Consider the following 21393-nt stretch of genomic DNA (forward strand, 5'->3'; position numbering starts at 1 on the left):
CTGAGTGAATGGATTATGTGTTAAAGGATTTGTTTTCTTGTTCTACTTCTTCCCTTTTTCTTCTGACTCAAGTTTCTTCTGAATCTCCTCTCTTTGTCTGTTGATCGTCTCCAGTTGTTCATTAATTTCCTCCATGTTATTCTCTACTTGCTTTTTCTTGTTACTGAACAGGTGTAATGAAGCTTTTGATGCAGACCTTTAGAATAAAGTACAAAATCAAATACAACAGGAAGAACATCATATTTGCTGTTGCAGGCTGCTGCTTGCTTTATTATATTGGAGTGAACAACACTGACTGGTTAATATTAAATCTTTGTAGTCTGTGATCAGAGTCAATGTGAGTCCTGCTTCCTTATAACACCTGACACATTTCTGAACTAATCTGATTGACTTTTACATTAAAGAGAGAGTAATATACACGCACACAGCACAAAAGCATTTTCTTCTGTTCTTTATTTATTATTTTTTTATTTACACTCCAAACCTGACATTACATATTATTGATGACATTTACATAATTGATAAAACTGTTAGAAAATTAATTATATCTCTATTAAATTATTATTACTGCATTTTACTGACAATATTATGATTGCTTATGATTTGGTTGTTTGCTAAGTTGATTAAAAACAAAAAAGTATTTAGACAAATATTGAATATAGTGTTGCAATCTGTTTTCAAAACATTTTGGTCCATTTATTTTTCTATTTACTTCTCACACTGATAATTTTGGTGCAGACAAAATTCAGCAGTAATTTATTCAAAAAGTACATCATTTTTATTTATACTACAGCAGAATACAATATCACATGCAAACATAATGAATTCAACCAAAGTTACTCTAAAAAACTTGACATTAAAAATATCTACGGAAATTCATATGAAAAACAGAAACAATTAATTTAGTTAAAAAGAAAATTAAAAACAAAACATTTCTGTATTTGAGTTCATTACAATCACAAAATTTTAATTGTTAATGTTTATCACTTTATCCAATCATATATACTGTACGTGCTGTCGCTTTACTCCAATGTTAGCTTAAAAATAGAGTTTCGCGGTTTTATGTAATTCTATGTTTTATAAATGACTACTTTTTGTTTTTTCTAACAAACTTCCTCATTTAAACATTTCTATCAGTTATGTTTGAGGAAGAGGTTTATAAACACCGACTGTGTCAGGGTGAAGGAAACTTAATCAGCTTGCTTTACACATTTCTCCAACCTTTAACCAAATTTCCACAATATCAGATAAAGGAAATCATTATTTGGAGTTGCGAAAAAAATAGCAGGTGGCGATAATCTTCCATTCAGTGCCTTTAAACTGTTGCAGAAGAGGACACAACCAGATGATGTCATTAAAACAGGGGAAGTCAAAGCTTAAACAATGAAAAAACATTTAGACAGTGATAGAAATATAACATTTATTTATTCCATGTATTCATTTTAGGAACGTTACAGTCTCCTCTTTGCTCCACACAGATCTGATGTTTTCTTCACAATCACTATATTTGTTTTCTTTGCACTTTATTACATTTTGTTTGTATGATTTTTTACCTTAGTGAAGTGGAAGTATTGGCAAATGAAAATGTGAATAAAAACAGGTGGATGAAAGCAGATCTTGTGATAGTGTTAAACAAATAATAATATTGGTCAATATTAGTAAATTGTTTAATCATTAAGCATACATTGAGACTGAGTGAATGGATTATGTGTTAAAGGATTTGTTTTCTTGTTCTACTTCCCTTTTTCTTCTGACTCAAGTTTCTTCTGAATCTCCTCTCTTTGTCTGTTGATCGTCTCCAGTTGTTCATTAATTTCCTCTATGTTATTCTCTACTTGCTTTTTCTTGTCTGTCATTCTATTAAAAATTATATCTATGTTCCTTTGTTCATTAGTGTTCATTATCAGGTTGTCTTGTTCATGTTTCCTCTTATCCTGGATGTAGTTGACCTGTGAGATGAGTTCTTTTAGTTTTAAGTATCCCTGTGCTTTGTTTGCTGTTTTATCTCCCTCCTTGTCAATTATTTCTTTGTCCACTACATCAATCTTTTTTTTGTTCTCCTTATCCATTTCATCTGTCTTCTCCATGTTGACAATTATTTGCTCCTTTTGGCTCCGCAGTTCATCCTTTTGTTTCATGAGTTCATCAATCAGCTTCTCCAAGTCATTCTTTTCTTCTTCTTTCTTCTGTAACTGTTTATTAAGTTTAAGCTGCAAATCCTCAGTTTTCTTGCTTTCTGTCAGGAGCTGCTCTCTGTTTCCTTCTCCCTCCATCAAAGGATGAAGTTCATTACTCTGCTTCTTATTCTCTGTACAGAAACAGAAACAACATTAGACACTTAGGTCAAACAGAAATTCTGTTCACATTATTTCATTCAAATGACAGCAAATAGTCTTTGTGGAAAATAAAACCTTGGAATTACATGATAAATAATGTAATTAGAGTGTTCAGTATTACAATTGATCACTGATATGACTTTCATTACTGTTTTGAGATGAAGTGCATCATAATATCATCACTATCTAAGATCTTAAGAATTGAAAATATGTCCATTACCAGTTTTGTATTGTCTCCACTTCCAGATAAAAATAGCAACTGCCAGAATAAACATGACGCTAAACAACACACTGGTGGTGATAGAAGCAGCACAACTGGATGGAGCCATGAAGAAATCATCTGAAATAATAAAAGAAAGAATAAGAAAGTGTGTCCCATCAGTTGAAAGCTGAAACTTTCCATTTATAAAAATCATTTCTACCTGGAATAATAATGTGTGTCTCTCTGAACTGGTTAATGTTGTCTTGTTGAACTCTACAGGTGAAGTTGTTGCCGTATTTCTTCTCCACAGTCACTCTGCTGCTGACCGTATAGAGGCCATCAGGACCTCTGATTGTCTCTGTAGGTCCAGCAGAGAGGAGGTTTCCCTCATCGTCCAGCCAAAACACCTCAGGCTGTGGATTCCAGCCTTTAGACTCACACTGTAACACCACTACGCTGGAGGATCTGTCAGTCCCCACTAAGCTGATACCAGGTGAGGAGACAGCACCTGATGATGAGAGAGAAAACATTTCAAACATAAATCAGTGGATTGTGACTTTCAAAGTGTCCATGCTACAGGTGTAAGTTCAATACTGCCCACACATGGCTACAAACTACGTGTGATGTCATGGATCATGCTCGTAAGTACATGGCTTTAACTCAGATTTAAGGTGAGCTCAGAAAAATCTTCTCACTTCAGCAGCTGAATGTGAAATTTGAACTCTGCACATACATCATTCTGCACAGTTTTGATCTAACATTCAGGTGTAGAAACAATAAATGAAGCACATTTCTGAGTGCAATCTGGTCCACTGACTTACCAACAAGAAGCTCAACAAAAAATATTTTCTTCAGTTTTGGAAAATAACATCTGTATGTTCCCTCATCAGAGATTTTCACTTTGGAGAGTTTCAGTGAAACGTCTCCGTCGTTCATTTTATCAATGAACAGCGACGTTCTTCCCTTGTAGGCCTTATTTTGATCCATCACAAGTTCCTGACCACTGCGCCACACAAAGACAAATCTGGGTTTCAGGTCAGGTTTTGCCCACTCCAGGATCATTGGAGCAGCATCTGCAGGAGGCTCCAGCTGACAGGGCAAAACAACGTCATCACCAACCATTGTCATGACAGACTGAGACTGACCTGGAAAAAAGTTGTTTTATTTAAAATTCTGATATTAGAACAAACGTCCACATCTGTAAGGATAAATATTCATGACTTCTGTTGTGTCTGAAGAGTTTTAAAACTACAAAACAACAACAATGACAAATCTGTGTAACAATACTTTTTTTTATTGTTATACAGATGTTCAATGATACAATGCAATGTGCCTTACTAGACCTAACATATGTGTCTGTGTATTAGTTACCTTCACAAAAGTGTGTCAGGAGAATGAAGACAACAATGTGTTGGGAGATTCTGAGAAGAAATTTAAGAAACAGTCCTTCCTTCATGTGATCCATCCTGGAGTGCTAATAATGCAAGACATGCAATAAATGTTGCATGAACAGAATACACAAAGAAAACCAAACAGCAGAAATAAAGAGAGAAAAACATGATGAAAAAGTGTAGTGCATTTGAAACCTGCCCAGAAGCCACCAAAAACAGATAGGATTACAGATTACTTATCAGTGGATGTTGTGTATGTTGAAATCAGCAGTGTGCAACACTAAATTATATCCTTTTGTAGATTTGCCTGCATTTAAGAAATGTACAATTGATTTAACAAAATCTCACATACCCGTAGAGAGCGTCAAAGTGTCGCCTTTTCTGTCAGTAAACTGCGATCAAAGTCCTCAGGCAACATGATTTGTACTTTGAACAACATGGTAATAAAATGAGAAGTGTTTCCTTTTTAAAAAAACTGCTAATACTTGTCTGTAGTTACAATTTCCCATTTCTATATTAGTGTCCCAATATAAGATTGAAAAAGATACTGTATCTCATGAATATTAAAAATGTATTTTTGTTTTGATGTTTTGAACCATCTGTGGATGCTAAAAGTCTCCTCTGAAACACTCACTATAAAAACAACTTGTTACTGAACAGGTGTACAGCTTTTGATGCAGACCTTTAGAATAAAGTACAAAATCAAATACAACAGGAAGAATATCAGATTTGCTGTTGCAGGCTGCTGCTTGCTTTATTATATTGGAGTGAACAACACTGACTGGTTAATATTAAATCTGTGTAGTCTGTGATCAGAGTCAATGTGAGTCCTGCTTCCTTATAACACCTGACACATTTCTGAACTGATCTGATTGACTTTTACATTAAAGAGAGAGTAATATACACACACACAACACAAAAGCATTTTCTTCTGTTCTTTATTTATTATTTTTTTAATTTACACTCCAAACCTGACATTACATATTATTGATGACATTTACATAATTGATAAAACTGTTAGAAAATGTATTGTGTCTCTATTAAATTATTATTACTGCATATTTACTGACAATATTATGATTGCTTATGATTTGGTTGTTTGCTAAGTTGATTAAAAACAAAAAAGTATTTAGACAAATATTGAATATAGTGTTGCAATCTGTTTTCCAAAACATTTTGTTCCATTTATTTTTCTATTTACTTCTCACACTGATAATTTTGGTGCAGACAAAATTCAGCAGTAATTTATTGAAAAAGTACATAATTTTATTTATACTACAGCAGACTACAATATCACATGCAAACATAATGAATTCAACCAAAGTTACTCTAAAATCTTGACATTAAAAACATGTAAGGAAATGTATATGAAAAACAGAAACAATTAATTTAGTTAATAAAAAGGAAATTAAAAACAAAGAACACATTTTCATGAATAATTACAATCACAACATTTCAATTGTTATTGTTTGACAACACAAAGTCAAAAACAACTCAACCCTAATCGTAACCACCTGTTGTCACATTTTAAATGTGTGTTGAACAGAAAGGAATCAGTGTGATTTCTAAACAAAGACAAATGCAAAAGAAAATCATAAGTTTTACAATATGAAAAAAGTGAGAATAAAATCATACAAAAATACAATATTAGAAAACTTTAGTCAATGTTTTATGTAATTCTCTGTTTTATAAATGATTGCTTTTTGTTTTTTCTAACAAACTTCCTTATTTAAACAATTTATCAGTTATGTTTGAGGAAGAGGTTCATAAACACCAACTGTGTCAGGGTGAAGGAAACTTAATCAGCTTGCTTTACACATTTCTCCAACCTTTAACCAAATTTCCACAATATCAGCAAAAGGAAATCATTATTTGGAGTTGGTGCATTGTGAAAAAAACAGCAGGTAGTGATAATTTTCCATTCAGTGCCTTTAAACCTTTAAGCCTGTTAAAAGGATATATAACTTTTATTTGTTCCATGTATTAGTCTCATCTATACAGTCTCTTCATTGCTCCACACAGATCTGATGCTTTCTTCACAATCACTATATTTGTTTTCTTTGCACTTTGTTACATTTTGTTTCTATGATTTTTTACCTCAGTGAAGTGTAAAAATATTGTGATATTTTTTATTGGCAAATGAAAATGTGAATAAAAACAGGTGGATGAAAGCAGGTCTTGTGATAGTGTTAAAGAATAATGCTATTGGTCCATATTAGTCAATACTTTAATCATTAAGCATACATTAAGACTGAGTCAATGGATTATGTGTTAAAGGATTTGTTTTCTTGTTCTACTTCTTCCCTTTTTCTATTGACTCAAGTTTCTTCTGAATCTCCTCTCTTTGTCTGTTGATAGTCTCCAGTTGTTCATTTATTTCCTCCATGTTATTCTCTACTTGCTGTTTCTTGTCTATCATTCTATTAAACTTTATATCTGCCTGAATTTGTTCATCAGTATACATTATCAGTTTCTCTTGTTCATATTTTTTCTTATCCTGGATGCAGTTGGCCTGTGAGATGATTTCTTTTAGTTTTAAGTATCCCTGTGCTTTGTTTGCTGTTTTATCTCCCTCCTTGTCATTTATTTCTTTGTCCAGTACATCAATCTTTTTTCTGTTCTCCTTATCCATTTCATCTGCCTTCTCTATGTTGACATTTATTTGCTCCTTTTGGCTCACCACTTCCTCCCTTTGTTTCGTGAGTTCATCAATCAGCTTCTCCAAGTCATTCTTTTCTTCTACTTTCTTCTGTAACTGTTTATTAATTTTAAGCTGCAAATCCTCAATTTTCTTGCTTTCTGTCAGGAGCTGCTCTCTATTTCCTTCTCCCTCCATCAAAGGATGAAGTTCATTCCTCTGCTTCTTGTTCTCTGTACAGAAACAGAAACAACATTAGACACTGAGGCCAAACAGAAATTCAGTTCACATAATTTCATTCAAATGACAGCAAATAGTCTTTGTGGAAAATTAAACCTTAGAATTACATGATAAATAATGTAATTAGAGTGTTCAGTATTACAATTGATCACTGATATGACTTTCATTACTGTTTTGAGATGAAGTGAATCATAATATCATCACTATCTAAGATCTTAAGTATTGTAAATATGTCCATTACCAGGTTTGTATTGTCTCCACTTCCAGATAAAAATAGCAACTGCCAGAATAAACATGATGCTAAACAACACACTGGTGGTGATAGAAGCAGCACAACTGGATGGAGCAATGAAGAAATCATCTGAAATAATAAAAGAAAGAATAAGAAAGTGTGTCCCATCAGTTGAAAGCTGAAAACTTTTCATTTTAGAAATGATTTCTACCTGGAATAATAATGTGTGTCTCTCTGGTCTGGTTAATGTTGTCCTGTTGAACTCTACAGGTGAAGTTGTTGCTGCGTCTTTTCTCCACAGTCACTCTGCTGCTGACAGTATAGAGACCATCAGGACCTCTGATGGTCTCTGTAGGTCCAGCAGAGAGGAGGTTTCCCTCACGGTTCAGCCAGAACACATCAGGCTTTGGATTCCAGCCTTTAGACTCACACTGTAACACCACTCCACTAGAGGATCTGTCAGTCCCCACTAAGCTGATACCAGTTGAGGAGACAGCACCTGATGATGAGAGAGAAGACATTTAATTATTATTGTTCACCTTTATTTTTTACCTCCAAAGACCATTGAGGAAGATTCCTAATTTACAATGGTGTTGAGAAACAACAGCAAGGAAAGAAAAAAAGAAAGAAATTATAAATAATCAGTAAAACAAAAATAATACAAAATAAAACAATAAATAAATAAAGTCAAGATAAGGTGAAATTAAAAACATTGAACAATTGATTGAAATAAGGTGGTGGTGGGGGAGGAGGGAAGGGGGGGGGGTCAATATTAAGGCCACTTGCAGATTTTCCATGTGTAAGATGCATTAAACGAGAAATACATTTTTCATATTTCAGTTCCTACATTGTGTGACTTCAGGGTTAACAGATACATATACTGTAGGGAGGCAGTTACTGTTACAAAGAGAATAAAAACCAATGCTAATCTCTTTTTGGTAGAGAGTACAGTGGTGGGTACTATAGGGATCATTGATTATGAACCTTAAGGTTGAATAGTACACAACATCTAATGAAGTTTATGGCTGCACATCCATAAATAACATAGCCATAATCCAAAACAAATAAAAGTAGTGCTTCAACAATTCTTTTTCAGTGGTAAATAGGGATGCTCTTCTTATTTCTATACAGAAAGCTGAGTATTGTTCTCAATATAGCAATGAGTGTGTTCATGTGATGCTTAAAATTCTGATTATTGTCCAGCCAATAGCCAAGCTATTTATACTAGGGCACTTTATCTATACTTGGGTCATTAGTGGAAATAATATTACAGGACTCGGTGTCAGTGTTCCTAGTGAAGAGCATCCATTTCATTTTGTCTGTATTTAACACTAATTTATTTCTATGTAATTGAAGTTGGATTAAATCAAATGAGAGTTGCAGATGTTCAGTGGCTGACTGAGGAGTGTTTGCAGTACAATATAAAACTGTGTCACCAGTGTAAATGTGGTATTTGCAGGATTCTGAAGAGTGGACGATATCATATATGTAAATTGAGACAAATATTGGACCTAACACTGAAACATGTGGAACACTTTTTGAAATATTTAGGAAATCAGACTAAACATACATGTTTACACACTGTAATCTATTAGAGAGGTAAACTATAGACAACTGACCGAATCAAAACCAATGTCATTTAAAATGAGTGACGTTGCAGATATGTTGCTATAGGCTAAAACCAGACTGAAAGGTAGTGAGTACAGAGAACAAAGAGAGATAATATATGAATTGATCATTAACTAGTGATTCCAGTATTGTAGCAAGTCAACATAGTTTGGAAATAGGGTGGTAATTATTTCAATTAGAAATCAGTGGATTGTCACAATGCACAATGCACATCCTGATACATCATTTGTAAGTTTACACATTAAAAAGTAAAGTGACAGTTGAATACTGGTCCATGATTGGCTCCAAATGGCTTATGATGTTACAAATCATACCCGTAGGTACACACCTTAAACTCAGATCCAAGGTGACCTCAGATAAACTATCCTACTTCAGCAGATGAATGTGAAAAACACTCTCTGCACATACATCATTCTGCACAGTTTAGATCAATCATTCAAGTGAAGTAACAATGAAAGAAGCAGGTTTCTGAGTGGAGATGGACTTTACAAATCGCAACTGAAAAATCCTACTCAGTTCTATAAGTACTGCAGTGAAGTTTGATCAATGTACTTACCGACAAGAAGCTCAACAAAATATTCTTTATTCAGTTTTGGAAAATAACATCTGTATGTTCCCTCATCAGAGATTTTCACTTTGGAGAGTTTCAGTGAAACGTCTCCGTGCTTCAGTCTGTCGATAAACAGCGACGATCTTCCCTTGTAGGCCTTGTTTTGATCCACCACAAGTTCTTGACCATTGTGCCACACAAAGACAAATCTGGGGTCCAGGTCAGGTTTTGCCCACTCAAAGATCATTGGAGTAGCATCTGCAGGAGGCTCCAGCTGACAGGGCAATACAACGTCATCACCAACCATTGTCATGACAGACTGAGACTGACCTGGAAAAAAGTTGTTTTGTTTTAAATTCTGAATTTAAATACTTCTGTTGTGTCTGAAGAGTTTTAGAACTACAAAACTTGTCTCTGTGTTAGTTACCTTCACAAAAGTGTGTCAGGAGAATGAAGACAACAATGTGTTGGAAAGTTCTCAGAAGAAATTTGAGAAAAAGTCCTTCCCTCATTTGACCCATCCTGGAGTGCTAAAAATTCAGATGCAGATTTGAAACATTAAGTAGATAAAAATGGTATTTGAAGTTGTATTCATCCATAAAAATCAAAAAGAATTATTACGAATTGATTGTACAAATTACCGTAATATTTCTTATTACAATAACAGCCTGAAACATTTTTAGTCAGTAAGTTTGTTAAATTTTGGTTACAGGTGAAGTCATGTCTTTTTTATTTGTTAATCTCTGAGCAAATCTAAGTCAACGTACCTTGAAACAAAGCTGCTCCTTATCTGTCAAGACTAAACTTTGGACTTTTTGCAGTTGTTACACACCACACTTGGTTGTTTCTATGGGGTGAACAACAATCCACCATGTACCCAAAGTAAAACTCTGACACCTTTTAAAACATCCGACCATGGGGTTTGTTAACATAAAAAATACGATAACCAAGACACCAAATAACTACTAAACACAATCACAATACAACAGAAACACTAAATAACCTCAAATCTCAGGCTGAGAGGCAAGACCACCTGTAGATGCGTAACAAACATCCTTGCCAACTTTTAAATTCAATGTGACTGTGCATGCGTCATGCAGTGCCTCACATATCCGAAGAAAAATTCAATAAATATCTTTGCGTCATGGAAATTGGCAAAATTAAATATCAAAAACAAATTCGGCCCTGGGGGATTTTTTCATCTGAGCCTAAAATCAAAAGTTCGAAAAAACAAAGCAGAAGCTCCTTTTCTGTATCACATTTATAAAGAAATATTAAAATAACAAGCCCTTTTCTTTTTTTTGAATTTCAAATGAATATAAAATGAACGAATGATACACGGACCAGGACAACCCATGATGTTTTTCTGCTCACATGTATTAACAGATCAAATCAGACCACATCTCAATGTCATGTGAGATTAAGGTAGGGTCATTTCCTCATATTTGAGACAGGATCAACAAATGTCAATCAAATGCTTCTGAACGCTACTGGCCAACTTACAGCCAATCATATCAACGATACACAATGACGTATTCAGAGCCTGTAGGGAGCAGTGTGAACACTTCTTTTTTATGAAGGGACAATCATGATTGGTTCCCTATCTAGCGAAGATTTTGTCTTGGTGGCCATGCTCATATTCAGAGCAAAGTAGAATATCGCTCGTATGAGAGCATGGGTATACTCAGGCTAGCAGTCTGTAGTTATGAGAAAAAAGTGGATTTAACCAGAAAATTTGAACAAGTACAGCCTCCAGGTTCCTCCTTCTTCCTCTCTGCTGCGCTGCTGCTCTGCACGCACGTGAAGGCTTGTCATCACAGTAAGAGAGGGAACCTGTTTGACTGAGTGAGAGCACGCACTGTGCGGGGGAGGGGAGCTGCCCCCCCCAGCTTATCTGTGTCTTATTCTACTGTCGCATCATAATGACAATTTTTTTACTAAAAAATAGTTACAGAGTGCAGCTTTAAGTTTTTGAACTAACACAATACACAATGTGAATGCTGAATGACAACATTAAGCATTTTTTCTTTTTTTCCAAATCTTTTAACTTTACAGTCTTTTTATAAAATGCACTACACTTCATATTGGTTTCATTTGAATGAGTCAATACTGTTTTCATGTTTTCAGAACGATTTCATAACAATCAATAAATCTGTTTTCATTGCTTTTTGTCATATTTTGAACAATTACAAATTGATTGTACAAAGAATGTTTCATTTCTTATTACTAAAACAGCCTGAAACATTTAGTCAATAAGATTGTTAAATATCGTTAACAGGTGAAGTCATGTACATTTTATTTGTTCAGCCTATTCTCAAATTTGTAATGGGGAAATAACCTGTAATGGGGAAAAATGCATCTCTGGAAGATCAACAGAGGATGCATCTCTCTTTTAGGATGGACAGACATGCAATAAATGTTGCATGAACAGAATACACCAAGAAAGCCAAACAGCAGAAACACAACATGTAAAACAGGATTCAAGAAATAGAATGGATTTGTAACATGGAGAATGCGTGCCACCAAGAACAGACAGGACTTGAGACAACTGGGTCAATTATTTAGCAGCAAAGTTTGTTTATGTTCAAATCTACAGTGTGCAACAACAAATGTAACCTATATGCAGATTTACCTGCATTTAAGAAATGTAGAATTGTTTTTAAAAGTCTTACATACCTGTTGAAAGCGCCAACGTGTCGCCTCTCCTGTCAGAAAGCTGCGATCAAAGTCTCAAGGAAAAATGATTTGCACTTTGAACAACGTGGTCATAGGTAATATAAAATGAGGTGTGTTCCTTATCTGGCTAGTATACTAGTAAGATTTAAAAAAGAACAGAATAAATATTAAGAATGAATTTTTGCTTTTATGCTTTGAACCATCCATGGATGCTAAAAGGCTCCTTAAAGATGTTTCTCTTCCAACTGAATAGTTATGAGGAAGCTTTTAAATCAGGCCTTTAGAATTATATTAGAGTGAACAACACTAACTGGTTAATATTCAATCTTTGTAATCTGTAATCACACTCAGTTTCATCATTGCTTCCTTATAACACCTGACACATTTCTGAACTGATTTGAATGACTTCTTCATTAAAGAGATGTAATCTTAGAAATCAAGTCTCAGTCTTTAATTATTCTGGGTCTTGTTTTACCAATGTCATAGTTACTCCCACACCATGAAGTGCTTCTTAATATCAGCTGTCTGTGGTGATGATTTCTGTGTTTAGACTCGCTGAATGTAAGGGTGAGACAAACAACATACACAACGATGTGACCTATAAGCCAGAAGAATATACTGTATGATGAATTTATGATTCAAATATTCCTGCAGCTTCTTAAGATGCTCTCAGTCTCCTACAAGTGTTTAGAAGTCACTCATTATGATCCTTTATCTGTGATCAATCAGTTATCATGCTATTGGGAAACACCTATTTAGCTTAAGAAGGTTTTGTAATGTGGCGAGGTAGGGTAAATTACTATCAGGTGTCAAATATCTTCCAGAAATTTAAAGGTTGCACGACAACGTCACCCTGAGAATTTCACCCAGAGAGTAGACACACAGTTTCACTCTATTCACTTGGCTTTGAGATATGGTTCAAGGTATAAGAATAGTTTTTTTATTACAATCTTTTCAAACAATAAAATGGTCAAAGTCACTCACACCAGGGAAAGGAAACTAGTTCGGGTCAGAGGCTTACCGGGTGGATAAGTGTTAGTAGACGGGGAGTAGTTCACCCAAAATAACTAAATAGAAAAAGGGTCACCCACACACACACACACACACACACACTGAAGTAACCATCACCAGGGAGCACAGCACACCAAATGAGGGGGAGACACCACCACCGGCCTCCGACACTGAAACAAAGATAAATTAATGGGGTGGTTGCAACTCAAACAAAAGACATAAAACAATTAATGAACAGATTAAATTTAGGAACAGAAATGAACATATATAACTAAACCCTTTCAAACAACCAGAAATTAAAGCAATACACTTAATTCAAAGAAAATACACAATTTACAATCTAATTGAACACAAAAACAAGAAAATAAATCTATCAAAAGAGTCCAAAGAAAAGAAATAAAAAAATAAACCTATACAAATAACCCAAATTAATTCATACAACCCACACCTCACACTCATACAACTAAACCATTAAAAAGGACATCACTTAGCCCAAGCATGCGTGGCTATGCCATGCAAAGCTACTGTGGCAACCAGACTGCAGCAAGAGTCTTATTGTGGAGAGATAGCAGCTTAATTGTCCGTTGAGAGAAGGCCGCAGTCAAAACGCCGCCCTAGTAGGCAACACAGCGGAGCAGCAGCAAGCAGCGGCCAAGCAGACAGAGCAACAGCAAGCAGGCAAAGAGAAAGGCAAGCTGGCAAAGAGAACCGAGACAAAGCAGCAGAGGTCCGACCTGTGGTTCCACCTGATCAAAACATAATGTTAGCACTATTCAATTAAACTGAAAATGATACGGTTGCGGGAGAGACAAACATACCTCTAGCATAAATGGAGGCGCACACACACTCATACAGGCAGAAGGAGGAGCACGACAGATCCGGATATCAGCATTTCCTATGACCACACTAGCATTAGCTGCCTGAACACAAACACCACCATGCAAAGAGAGGGGACACTTACCACGCCAAAGGAGAGCTCATGAGCAACATAGAACAACACGTGCAGCAGCACACACTGTAGCGGAGAGGAAGACCGACCTCTTACCCGGAAGTGATGCGGAAGCTGGAGAGCAAGGGACTGGGCCTCTGCTCTAGGATAGGCTAACAGGCCATCGGGGTGCATTCAAGATCATGTGCAATGCATAGGCTCAGCTATGCTGCCACAGTAAGATGGATTTCATGATCATCTGAACATTAAGATGCTTTTGGGAGATGAGGTCCTGGTCATCTTCTTCCAGGGGTGGATTGGCCATTGGGAGTACCGGGATTTTTCCAGGTGGGCCGATCAATAATAATAGTTTTTTATTTTTTATTTGTTCATTTAGTTTTTGCTGCGCCTTGCCATGGTAACTCTCCCGGCCCAGGGGCAGAGACATGCACCGGCCCAAAGAGCTCTGCTGCAGACACAGCAGAGGCCCATTGGCTTGTCTGTCTAAAGAATACCTGGTCCAATGGCTCTATGATAGGCTACAAAGACCCAGGAGTCCCACCCACGCATGTTCTACACCCCCCCACACGCCCCCCCCCCACCCCCCGGTCAATCACCTTTAATGACAAGCAGTCACGATGAGAGCACGAGTGACAGAAACAACAACACACCAGCACACGAAAAATAAAGTCAGAATTACAAAATGGAGAATGCGGGTAAAACACGAAAAGGCGGAGCTGAAAAACGCCACTGACGCTGCTAGGAGCAATAAACTGACAGAAATGTTTGGCAGCAGTGATGCTGCTGCTTCAGATTTGGTTCCTCTCAGCTGCAAGTGTGTCAGACTGAGGCTCCCGCTGCCATGGTGGTGCAGCAGCAGGTTGAGTATGACTCTCCACCATGTGGAAGTGGTGATACAGTCTTAAGCAGGTGTGATCCTGCCAGCATGGTGTGGATAAACACTCATTAAATGTTCAGAACGGTTACTAACTGTCTATGAACTTTACTTGACATAATAAATAACTCTGCATAGTGTGGTGTGTTACAACTAGGCCTAAATCTAGTTACCTAAAGTATTGGAAAACAATCATATTCATATACTATCCTGATGAATTGATTAGTTGCTTTTATTAACCACTTAACCACTATTTTCATCAAAGTATGCCACATAATTACAAATCTGCAAGCTTACAACTCACATGTTGCAATCATGTGATGTGGTTTGAGCATGTAGATCTGCTATTTTCACAATTTTTGATCATTTCTATCGATAATGACTTTCCCCAAATCAGGTCACCAGAGTTAAAGTGTCAACATGCACCTTTCTTTGTGCCCACAGTCCAATATGTTCATGAAGGACATTGATCTAACAACATAACTCATATGTAGCCTATGATGCTTTACATATTTTTTTCAGTCAGTGTTTATGGTTTATTGCTCGTTCAACAGTTTCACAGTATACAGTTAAAACTAATTCAAGCCTATTCAAGTCTCCAAAATATAAGGGATATAAGTATATTGTTCAGTATACTACTGTTATTAAGGGCTTGTGTGTTTAAATGTACATCAACGCGAATTGGCACAGTATCTGCACACGGATTGTAGTGGGCTGGTCTGGACCAAAAAGTCCAGGGCCGAAGTTTTGTCCCAGTCCAGGCCTGATGAGAGATCATATAATATGTCAATGCCCCTGGGCTTATCAATAGCATTTCAAATAATGTCTTTCTTTCCTTTTTTTTAATCATTTCCATGGTTAGGAAAAACTTAATGAAAACAGGATGGAATTTTTGTCCCAGTCAGGCCTGTCTTCTTCTTCAAGAGAGAAAGAAACCAAACAAAGAGCGGCAACATAAAAAAAACAGGCTGACCAATAAAAGTAGTACACATTCTTTGGAAAAAGCATTTTAATGTATAAAATGTTTCCACAAAGTTCTGTTGTGGATGTATCACAATGACATCTTAACATTTACCTATTCAAAGATGTTTTTAAAAAGTTTAAAACACAGTTAATGTCAAACAAGTAACAACTTCACAGTTGAATGTCTATTTTCTTCTTCTTGTGACCTGCATTATCTTTCTTTGACTCATCAAGTTTCCGCTTCTCTCTTACCAACTTTTCTTTTTCTCTCAGTAATTTCTCCTGTTTGTCAAATGTCATCTCTCTGTCTCCACTGACTGAAGCTCTTCCCTCTGTGTCTCAGTATATGAGTACTTTTTTACATCCTACCACTGCTATAACAAAATATCATTGAAGTTTGCTTTTTCAAAATTACACTTCATTTTGCTTTTTCTTGAATTCTTGACATTTTCTTTGCTTTAATTCCAATTTTTACATTTTACATCCAATTTTTGTGTCTCTCTTCTATCCTATTTGGTTTCATTCCTCTTGTTCATCTGAATCTCTATTAGCTCCAGCAACTTCTCAATGTTCAGCAGCTGTCTCTTATATATGTTTTTAGTGTCATCCAGTTTCCGCTGCTCTCTTACTAAGTTTTCTTTTTCTTTCAACAAAGCCTCTGGTTTCTCAAATGTCTTCTCTTTCTCTGTGATCTCTCGCTTCACTGACTGAAGCTTCTTCTCGTTCTCCTCCGTCTCTGCCTCCACCTGCTCCAGTTGCTCCTTGATTTGATCTTTCTGGTTCTCTAGTTCCCTCTTCTGTTCGGTTACTACCTGCTCCAGTTCCTCTTTGAATTGATCTTTCTGGTTCTGTAGTTCCTTCTTCTGTTTGGTTACCACCTGCTCCAGTTCCTCTTTGAATTGATCTTTCTGGTTCTCTAGTTCCCTCTTATGTTCGGTTACTACCTGCTCCAGTTCCTCTTTGAATTGATCTTTCTGGTTCTGTAGTTCCTTCTTCTGTTTGGTTACCACCTGCTCCAGTTCCTCTTTGAATTGATCTTTCTGGTTCTCTAGTTCCCTCTTATGTTCGGTTACTACCTGCTCCAGTTCCTCTTTGAATTGATCTTTCTGGTTCTGTAGTTCCTTCTTCTGTTTGGTTACCACCTGCTCCAGTTTCTCTTTGAGTTGATGATTCTGATTTTCCAGTTCCCTCTTCAGTGCAGTAACCACCTGCATGTCATGACTTTTCTCATCCAACTCTTTTCGAAGCTTCTGTTTCTCCAATTCTCTCTGCACACCTTTTTGTGGAGAAAGGATGTAAAACTGAATAAAAAATACAACAAAAGTCGTGTTTTGCTTTTGGGGGTAAAAAGGAAACTGAAGCAATACAATTTTAAAATATGTTAGCAAAAATGAGAGAAAATGTGCTCGGATAACTTCACTTGCACAGTGACCTTTACTTTGCATATTTTGTATCTGATATGGGTTACATCATGTACAGATGTATATGAGAATTTTATATTTCGAGTAAAATAACAAAAAAAAGAATGCACCTATTATGGCTTGTTTGTGTGGCCTCTGAAGGCAGCTGACCAATCAGAACAGAGTGGGCTCATCTGGAGAGGGTCTTAAAGAGACAGGAGCTAAAATGGCCTGTTTCCAGACAGCACCTGAACAGAGGGGCTGCATAGATTCAATGAGCCAGATTTTATTTATAAATAAAGTGCTTAGTTTTAGAAAAATAAAAAAGAATACCTTTTTATTTTTCAACTTAACTTAAACCATAAACTTAACTTGGCACTGACTGATGACTTCCCTAGTGACTCCACTATTATCATCTAAGTCTTTGTCTTTCTCAGGACCGTTAATTCCACCACTTACACTAAATAATAATAATATATGTTTCTGAGAGCAGAACTTCAGTCTGAGAGGTCGTAAAGTTCTTTGGGTCCATTTTCATGAATGGAGTTTCTCTACAACCTGCCAGACACCTGACCTTATATATGTATTTTGAGGACGTCATTCATGTTATTTTACTGTTCATTGCGTTCATTTAGAACCAGTGAGATTCATCATGGTTATCAAGGTCATTTACGACTGTTTCCTGGTGTTTGAGTGAGTGTTTGATCAATCTGATGTGGCACACTCATACAAGTCCACATCACGAAAAAAGAAAATTTAAGAAAAAAATACAAAAATGTTCTTGCATTTGGCTTGTTGGGTTAGGGTGACTTACCTTTCCATTTATACAGAGCAGCACAGATAGCCAATTCAGCTATGACACTAATCAGGGTAATGTGGTTACACACTGTAGAAATGCATGCAGCCAGGTACAGGCCAGGAGCTGTAATCATACAACACAGAAAGATTATTGTTGAAATTTAAAAATGTGTTAATTAAGATATGTTTGTTGTTTAGGCAGTGAATTAAAAAGTAACCTATGAATAAACATTTATTAAACCATCATGTACTATATTGAATTAATCTAAAAAGTTTCTATCATACAAACCACTAAACTTTACAGTAAAATCTAAGCCAATCCAAGCTCAGTACCATTGTATTACTTTACCTCCACATGTGTGTATAAGGAGAAGGATGAAAACTGTGTCAAGGGGAATCGATCCACTGAAAAAAGTGAAGGCAGATTTAAAGAATGGTCCATCCTTCGTGTTAGGCTCTTTGAAAATCTGAAAAATGAAATATACATCCTGTAATTTTGCATATTACTCTTAACCAGTAAAATAATACTAAAAACTCCAAATTCAAACATTATTTGGATTGTGAGACCCCACCTGCAGGCACAGGCCACACCAACCATACGCAAATGTTGTAAACCCTAGCTCCAGAAACCAACCAACCCATTTAAGCTTTAAATAACCACCTGTGCAGGGTTAGGGTCCAGTACTAACTGTACAATACTGACACTGAGCTAATCTATGGAAATAAATGAAGATGAAATGGACTGTACTTATTTAATGCTTTTACACTATAAGTTACTACACATCGACATGTGGACTGGAGAAGATGGGAATTGAACCGTCGACCTTCTGATTGGTAGACGAATAACTCTACCTCCTGAGCCACAGTCACCCCCTGATGGGCAGACATGCAATATTGTCCATACAGTATAATTCACTATTTAATGCAAGACTGATCATTTTTTAAATGACGAATTCTCAACATGAATGCATAACTCCAAATAAATATGTTAAATATACATAACCTTTTAATTTTAAATAAATTGAACATTAAGGTGTTGAAGACTTGCGCCGGTGATTTCAACAGCCTATCAAATCTGATAGAGTACCTTTATTCAGATTTTCAGCATATCTAACTGAATATACAGTAAGAGCATGCTTCCTATGAAGAAACATAGTGAAACACAGATCAATCTTTGGGACCCAGTAGTCTGCACAGAGAGCTTCTTCATACAACACGTTAACATCCAAACAAGGATGACTGAATCCACCATTGCTTCATCATCTGTTTCTAATCATCTGAAAACCTGCAGTAACATTCATCAAACCTCTGACAGCAGTATAAACCAGTCTTCATTAAAACGATATGATAGTAAGCCTATTAATGACTGTCTTTATTGATCATAGGGGAAAGCACACATAGGATGCAATTTAGTGCATTAGTGCTTTTGCTGTGAATCATCTACTCTCTCTTCACCTTTTCTCTTCCTTTGGCTGCCTTAGTATACTGCAAGTACACTGGGAATGGTTTTCCATCAGAGTCCTGTGGCATTTGTAGATTTTCATTTCTTGTGGCCAATTTCCTAACAACAGTCTCCCTGTCCATATCAGCCATCTTTGCTGTCCACGAACCACCAAACATTTGATAGAGGTTCATCTTCTTTTGATTCCACTTAACTTGCCATCTACAGCTTGTTTTTCAACATCCTCACTTTGTCACTTTCTGTGCTTTCTCTCGTCTGCTCTGGAGTCTCCATCCTCATCATCCACACTAATACTGCAACTGGTGCTGTTTTTCACCTCTTCCTCCACTTCCACACTCTTCCCTGACAAAACTACAACGTGTCTATTAATATAATACCATTGGTAGTAACGTCATAACCACAATTTCAGATAACATTTTGTTAACTTAACACAGTCTGAGTCACTCAACATTTCAAACTGTCTAGCATCCCATACAGACTAAAGACTGTTGTTTTTGTTCTTTCATAAAATGATTGTTAGCTATGTGGAAAAATAAGTATTTGAAATGTATTGAAAAGGATTTCATCTATCAAATTAAAGAATACAGTCTAGACCTGCTCTATGTGTAAAATGTCTTGAGATGACTTTTGTTGTGATTTGGCGCTTTATAAAGATTTGTTGATTGATTGATTGATTGATGATCTTTTTTAATTTTCATAACGATGAAAAAAGATGCACCTTTGCTTCATAGTTATGTGCAAGTTAATAAAATATTAATAAAATCATACAAAAATACAATATTAGAAAACTTTAGTCAAGGTTTTATGTAATTCTTTTATAAATGGCTGCTTTTTGTTTTTTCCTTATTTGAACATTTCTATCAGTTATGTTTGAGAAAGAGGTTTATAAACACCAACTGTGTCAGGGTGAAGGATACTTAATCAGCTTGTTTTACACATTTCTCCAACCTTTAACCAAATTTCCACAATATCAGCAAAAGGAAATCATTATTTGGAGTTGGTACATTGCAAACCAACCATTGCAAAACAGCAGGTGGCGATCATTTTCCATTCAGTGCCTTTAAACGTTTGAGCCTGTTAAAAGGATATATAACTTTTATTTGTTCCATGTATTAATTTGAGGAACGTTACAGTCTCCTCATTGCTCCACACAGATCTGAGGCTTTCTTCACAATCACTATATTTGTTTTCTTTGCACTTTATTACATTTTGTTTCTATGATTTTTTTACCTCAGTGAAGTGGAAGTATTGGCAAATGAAAATATGAATAAAAACAGGTGGATGAAAGCAGATCTTGTGATAGTGTTAAAAGAATAATGATATTGGTTAATATTAGTCAATTCTTTAATTATTAGTCGTACATTAAGACTGAGTCAATGGATTATGTGTTAAAAGATTTGTTTTCTTGTTCTACTTTTTTCCTTTTTCTTCTGACTCAAGTTTCCTCTGAATCTCCTCTCTTTGTCTGTTGATCGTCTCCAGTTGTTCATTAATTTCCTCCATGTTATTCTCTACTTGCTTTTTCTTGTCTGTCATTCTATTAAACTCAACATCTGCCTTACTGTGTTTATCATTGTTCATTATCAGGTTCTCTTGTTCATTTTTTCTCTTATCCTGGATGCAGTTGACCTGTGAGATGAGTTCTTTTAGTTTTAAGTATCCCTGTGCTTTGTTTGCTGTTTTATCTCCCTTCATCTCATTTATTTCTTTGTCCACTACATCAATCTTTGTTCTGTTCTCCTCATCCATTTCATCTGCCTTCTCTATGTTGACAATTATTTGCTTCTTTTGGCTCACCAGTTCCTCCTTTTGTTTCGTGAGTTCATCAATCCGCTTCTCCAAGTCATTCTTTTCTTCTTCTTTCTTCTCTAACTGTTTATTAAGTTTAAGCTGCAAATCCTCAATTTTCTTGCTTTCTGTCAGGAGCTGCTCTCTGTTTCCTTCTCCCTCCATCAAAGGATGAAGTTCATTCCTCTGCCTCTTGTTCTCTGTACAGAAACAGAAACAACATTAGACACTGAGGCCAAACAGAAATTCAGTTC

General features: G+C 36.0%; 1 protein-coding gene across 1 annotated transcript; it reads right to left on the reverse strand.

The window, feature by feature from the left end:
* Positions 1–1733: 1733 nt before the first annotated feature.
* LOC128383609 (uncharacterized) lies at positions 1734–9525 on the reverse strand. Its single transcript, XM_053343205.1, has 8 exons — positions 9225–9525; positions 7251–7538; positions 7049–7168; positions 6328–6800; positions 3360–3678; positions 2759–3046; positions 2557–2676; positions 1734–2308 (listed from the first exon to the last, which is right to left on the reverse strand). Exons 1-8 carry the CDS (start codon positions 9523–9525, stop codon positions 1734–1736), a joined length of 2484 nt encoding a protein of 827 aa, XP_053199180.1.
* Between the last annotated feature and the right edge of the window lie 11868 nt (positions 9526–21393).

Source organism: Scomber japonicus, chromosome 22, assembly GCF_027409825.1.
Source record: "Scomber japonicus isolate fScoJap1 chromosome 22, fScoJap1.pri, whole genome shotgun sequence".
NCBI lineage: Eukaryota > Metazoa > Chordata > Actinopteri > Scombriformes > Scombridae > Scomber > Scomber japonicus.